General features: G+C 37.0%; 1 protein-coding gene across 3 annotated transcripts in view; it reads right to left on the bottom strand.

Annotated features, from left to right (window-relative positions):
- LOC107588190 (exocyst complex component 6B-like) overlaps positions 1-6,496 on the bottom strand; it is a 101,302-nt gene that overhangs the window by 49,052 nt on the left and 45,754 nt on the right. For all 3 annotated transcript variants that reach the window (XR_001609556.1, XM_016276215.1, XM_016276216.1), the window contains exons 11-15: positions 6,135-6,255; positions 5,294-5,365; positions 4,857-4,954; positions 3,849-3,954; positions 3,105-3,214 (exon numbers count right to left, since the gene is read on the bottom strand). Coding sequence is in view for 2 of the 3 variants with exons in the window: in XM_016276215.1 (XP_016131701.1) it covers positions 3,105-3,214; positions 3,849-3,954; positions 4,857-4,954; positions 5,294-5,365; positions 6,135-6,255 (507 nt within the window). In the remaining variant the exon portion in view is untranslated. The remainder of the gene's footprint in view (positions 1-3,104; positions 3,215-3,848; positions 3,955-4,856; positions 4,955-5,293; positions 5,366-6,134; positions 6,256-6,496) is intronic.

The following is a 6,496-nucleotide window of genomic DNA, read 5'->3' as shown; positions in this document are numbered from 1 at the left end:
AGTTTTGAGTACAGCTTACTTGAGAAATTTAAGGCAATCTGTTTCCACACATTTGTCTAGTAATGTGAACAAAGCAGACTTGTTAAGAGAACTGTTTTGTTTGAGTTCCGTGCACTAAGCTTAACTTACATCTCGAAGTTGGCTGAACTTGTCAAATTGAGTTAGCAACACTCAAGTTTTCTGGTAACCTATACATATACACAAGTTACCTATACAAAGTTACAGTAAGTTTTATTAACTCAAAAATGATAAACTAATTTGCTTGAGAAATTTGAGGCAATCAGTTTCCACAGGTTTTCCAAGTAAGTTCAACTAATTACTTTTTACAGTGGGGGCATCAGGTGAGCAAGCTAGTGAAACGTTGCACGCACAAAAGAGAAGGTCTGCACACATCCAAAAACGGATTTTAAATGCAAAATTGATTTCCGTGCGCTCGAAAGACTTTTTTCTCTGCGAAACGAACATTTTCTACACAAAACTCAGATCGCGTGCGTGCAAAATGCACTTTAGTGCGCTCAAAATATGATCTTTCGCGCGCAGAATTGTGGCAGAAATGTAAGCCCATATTTGGCCAGCTGACCAATCAGAGCAGAGTAGGCTTATGGAAGGGAGGGGTTTTCTCCGAACTTGCTTGGAACGAATCGTTTAGAAATCATTGACAAATGACTCTAATATTAAATGTATATTCTTAGAAAATTACAATGTTTTCTGACCTTAGATCCATTTAAACCTGTTGTAGGGGACTCCGACACAATATTAGGACACTTTAAAATACCATATGACCTGCTCTTTAAACCGATAACTGAATAACTAGATTACAGTGGTGATAGTCCATTCTCAAAAAAGGCCTTTAAAAACTGGTAAGACATAGTTTATAGTTTCGTTTCGCATATTAGTTTAAGCGGCTCGCCCCTTCATATGCTCTGACAGAAAGGCTGCATGTGCCGCTGACAGAGACAGGCTACTCGCGCTGTTTAATATGTTTGAGATGTGCTGTCTTCCTGAATGCATAACTTACATTTCGCAGGTATATTCTCCATCTGTAAATGTTATAAAGCCATGGAAATATTTCCATTTTGCCGTCAGGAGTGCATGAGCCTTCTGCTTTGAGATTCTTCACTAAACTTCAGTGAACGAGCGCCGCCGCGTGCATGCGCGCCAAACAGATGGAGCTCAATAGAGAATGGGAATGTGTCATCACAGCAGCAATGCATTCTGGGACTTTAGGTCACGGGAGCTACAGCGGAGACTGCATAATATAGTGAATGTAGACGTTTGATATTATTTAATGTTTATATTATTCTACGTAAGATTGCGTTGGAGTGGTTAAGGCTCACTTTACATAATTTGCCATAGCCCTTTGCACGGCCGGTGTGAAAAATGCCTGAAAAAAGCATTAAGAGAGCTGAAAAAACAGAGGTATTTCATGCAGACATTGATAAGGGCTATGTCTGCAGGAAATACCTCTGTTTTTGATTAACGCTGTTGATACAGTAAGCGTTAATAATTTCAACGCTATCTTAAGTTTAATTATATAAACATAAAATAATATAAAATGTCTAATAAATTCACTACAGAACTCGGATGAAAGTTAAACTGAAACTCGATATGGTAAACAACTCAAATAAGACGTGGCTTAATAATTGATCTGTGTAGATTTATTATATACAGTGATTTGCATTAAACTGTAAGCCCTCACACTACAAATAGAAGAAAATCATATATAAAAACGTTATCTTGCAGCAGCTCGTTGATACCCAGCCACTTGTTTGTACGGATTAAGTTTCATTCATTTATTTGATCGCTTGCATCTTTGTTTGGCATCGCTAATAGTAAGGAATCTTCAACTTGGTTCATTTAAGTCAAAGTATTTATTTGCATAGCATCCACAATACATTTTTTTTATTTAAAGAGATTTACATATTAGTCCGTTTTATTCTAAGAGTATGTACGATGGTTTTCAAAAAAAATATTAATAGTAAACGGTCGGCTTTTCTGTGGTGATTTGCATGTGTTTACAATGTGTGCTCCTGAGCGTGACCTAAAACATGGCGGAATCCAACGCGGCATGACGTAGATTCCCATTCTCTATAGGAGCGCAATAATTCTGACTAAAATATACATTTCGCTGAAATATTTGTAGTTGGACAATAAATGTAACATGTAGAATTTTAAACCTACAAGTCTATTTTTATGATAGCACTGACAGTAAAGTGACTGTAATGGGGTAATCAAAATAGCCTAACACAACTCTGTGCTTTTGTTCTCATTTATTTTAATTTTTAGTTTAGTGAATTTAACTTCCACTTTAAAAGCCTTATTTTTGTTTTTAGATTGCAGTAAGTGAAATATATATATATTAAATACAGGTTTTTTTTATCCAAATACAAAAACGCAAATCGGCCAAAAAATACAGAGATATGAATTTTTGCCCATATCGCCCAGCCCTAAGCATAAGCAATAGGAATAGCCATACTTGCCTAATTAAATTAAGTTCACTCTCTGACTTTATATAACAGGTTGCTAAACAGGTCTTTAGTAATTCATTGAGAAATCTAAAAGTGCTGTTTTCACAACTGTTTGTTTTCTACAATTGTGAAATGGACTTCTCTTCTGAGAAATATCATAAAGGGTGATCATACCGAAGCACCATTTCACAGAGCCGTTTATACTGTCCAACAGTCTGCAGAATGGGAATTCAGGGTAGGCCACACTAAACAGCTCGGCGCATCTGGCAACCTCATCAGTAATTCTAAGAACTCATAAACTGACCAGAGATCAGTCAACACTGGGAGAAATTCCTTGAAATAACACCCACTAGCACCAAGCATGCAATCAATTAGGAAAACACACAGAAACTGTTTGGTGCCGATGGAACTTCCTCTCTGAAGTTTAACGGCTACTCTAGGTGATAGCCAAAGACAATGGCGCAGGTTTAGTGATTTCATAACAAAAGAACGAAAGTTTTTTTTTTAAAAACCCCCGTTCAAAAATAGGTATGTAAACTGGCATTCAGGCAGCATGATTTGCTAATGAGAACATTTGGACGGGAGGATTAGATATGCAGGTGTGAAACAGTTTAAAGTGTGTTTGCACGCTCTTACCTAAGGTGCAAGTCCTCCGAATATTTCAGGCAGGCGTAGATGAATTCTTTGAGTTGTGAGTATACTTTAGGCACAAATTCAGAAAATGGCAGCTTCTTTGGAAAAGGCATCTGTTTAGAAAAATTATACGCGTAATTAAGTAAATACATTAAAGCACAGGGCAAGTGTTCTGGAGGGTTTAAAATCAGAAATCTGTGAATTTTGTATTTTTGTTAAAACTATTCATTAAATGCTTGTGTGAGCCGTAAAGTTGTCTAAATCATTCTTTTAGTGTGGTACTAGTCTAGTTGGACACTTCTGGTTCTGGGGTGTATTTTAACAGATGCTTTGCCATGTGTACTTCCATTGTAAGTGTTTTAAATGTAATCAAAATTTTTGCTCAAAATGAAAAATATTGACAATCTGTAACAAATGCTGTAGATAGAGCACACTGGGAGATTTCCTTTATAAAGAAAACAAAGAGGCAGCCTAATCGCATGAAAAAGAACAGCTGCAAGTATCACCAAGAAAGGTAGCATCCTTTGATTACTATAACAGTATTGGGCAGTAGTTCTTGTTGACGTCAGTGGGAGAATTCAAATGTATGGCTAAGTTCAAGTATTTCAGGGGATGCGCATGTTAGTAATCAACTTCTTGGACAGCAGGAGGATATTTGTGTCTTTGTGGAGACTGGAGGGTGTGTAATTGAGGGAATCTGTAAGAAAATCTGTGGGATAAAAGCTTTCTTATGTGCCTAATGTTCACCTTGTCGAGCTCTGGATCCTGGAAGGGGCATTGGCCTGCTATTCGTTGGTACTCTTCAGGGGATGCCACGGGAATGGGGCTGTAGTTGTCCTGATCCAAGATTTGCCTAAATCAACAGAATACGTGTGAGGAGGGAAAAGACCTGACTTCCCAGATCAACTGATCATAAACCTGAGGGCAAGAGCAGGATAATAAAGAAGACTAAATAATCTAAAAACCATTTACTGGACTCATGAGCCGTGTGTCTGTGTTTGTGTAACTCATCATGGCAAACACACATAACACATTTCCTTGAATGCCTGTTCCCACAGTAATGTCATTCTGGCCATTCAAAGACTCCAAAGCATCATTCTTTTATAGAGTGAGTCAAGTGTCTCTGACAGGGAAGGAAAAGCATCTCCAGCAAGGTTACAACAACTTTTCCATGTCATCTGCTCTTAAAATTCAACCAAACAAATCGTAGCTCCAAGGAGCTTTAACATTTTTTTCAACAACAAATTGAAATTTTTTGGATTAAATGCTCTTTAAAGGGATCCCAGCACAAAAAAGAAGAAAATATTTGTCCTTCAAGCAATATGATTTAGTCATATGGGGGTAATTTGATCAGTGATTTTAGATGGTTTGGTCTGACAAAATTTCCCTGTCCTTCAACTGTCCTGCAATACACAACCTCTGCAAATATAAATCTCTGAGCACTACAGGTATCAGATTGAGTCAATTTCCTTAAATGGTAGTTTGATATAGGGCATTAAAAGTGGATATTTCATTTAAAAAATGGATGTGTGGTTACCAAGTATTGAAATAAAGAACAGAACAAATGACTTATAGTAAACGCAATATGATTTACGTTGAACGCGCCTTACATTTGGACATAACCCTATTAGTATAATTCCTTCCGTGTGGATTTCTCAAGGCCAGGGTCATAAGGTGATAACCAAGTCGTCATTTTCCTAACTCAAATGAGAAACTGAGGGATAGAGATGCAGAAAACAGAGAGACAGAAAGCACCTGAAGGACTGGTTCCACTTTTTCAGCAGGATCTCCCCATATTGATCCCTCATCTCCAGCAACATATCAAACAACTGGTTTACTGGAAAACCATAACCCTGCAGTGAGAGAGAGGAAAAGAGAGGAGGTGCAAATTAAAAGACAGCAAATTAATGCAACTCTCAGCAGAAAACAGGATGAAATGGTTTTTATACATTTACACTTGATATTATGATTAATTATTTGGAAATAAAACAAACACCATATTAACCCTTTTCGTAATGTCTACTCAATGCTTTATTTGTCGGTCACAATACTGTTTTTAAATTATATTCACTTTTCTCAGAAAATATTGCAGTATGTGATTATTTATATCCATGTCGATTAATCAACATATGTAATTTGACAAATCCTATCCAATGTACTAAAATGTTATAATCAGGTACTACTCCACTCACCTGCAGTGTGTCTGCAAACAGCACTATAAGATTCTTCAGATCTAAAATCAGGTCTGGATCAGTGCAATAAGACTATGGAGACATGAGAGTAAGAGTGATGGATTACAGCAGAAGCAGAGGAAGGACAGCACAGGGATTTAGATTACCTGATATAAACACAAGAAAAGACAGCTTTTATACAACATTAACTGTACTAAGATTTCCAGTTGAGTATCTGACAACAGAGCTGTTCAGTTTGTAGTCCTAAAACCTACAAGAGGATTAAGGTTCACTCTGAAATTTAAGAATTTTGTTTTTAGAATAGTGTTTTCAATTTATTAGTAAAATAAGGTCTGCAGTTTGCTAACTATATAAGGACAACAAACACCACAAAGATGTGCGTTTACTTACTCGGACAGCTGTTGCAGTCCTTTTGCAGGAACTTGCAAATTAAATTTTTAAATCAGACAACTGTTTCAAACTTCACATGTGAGGTACATCTGTGTGTAATTTACACTAATGTTCAAATATTGGGGGTTGTCAATTTTTTTTTTATAATTATGGTAACACTTTACAATAAGGTTCATTATTTAACAGTGAACTACTTCAGTAGTTAACTGTATTACTGTATTATGGTAGTGTATGACGTAAATATAACAAAATAACAAAATGTGAAAATATCTTCAAGTAAAGGTAACCAGACACCTTATTGTACTAGAAAACCACTATCCTTAAAAATCCATCAGAAAATCCAGAGGGAAGCCATTAGCCGTCCAGGCTGGCCATAAAAATAATGTCTGCTTGAACAGCTCTACTGCTTGTCTTGTTCAGTGTGTGTTAGGTGTGTAGTGTGCAAACATACTGAATGCGTACGCAAGGCTGCAATGGTCTTTGAAAGGGCCAGCTCCCACAATTCTTCCACGTAAGCCCTGTTAACCAGGCCCTGTGTGGTGTGCAAGATGTGGTCCTCCACTACAAAAAAACTACAGGACACATACAGGGAAATACAAGAACAACTTAAAGAATGTTGGAAAGTGTATGGAACACAAACAGTTAGTACATTATAACATCATAGGAAAGCATTAAACTACATCAATAATATCCCAAAATGGGCACAATGAGGCTTTCCAGCACACAAAGGCATCAGAGTCATCGAACATCCCAGCAACATTTTAGAGAAATCCCAGCCATCCCTCTGTGTGAGTGCCCTAAGCCTTTTTTGTG

Source organism: Sinocyclocheilus grahami, unplaced genomic scaffold (assembly GCF_001515645.1).
Source record: "Sinocyclocheilus grahami isolate Dianchi unplaced genomic scaffold, SAMN03320097.WGS_v1.1 scaffold99.1, whole genome shotgun sequence".
NCBI lineage: Eukaryota > Metazoa > Chordata > Actinopteri > Cypriniformes > Cyprinidae > Sinocyclocheilus > Sinocyclocheilus grahami.
The sequence above is the reverse complement of the archived record's forward strand: the minus strand, read 5'-3'. Positions and strand labels throughout refer to the sequence as shown.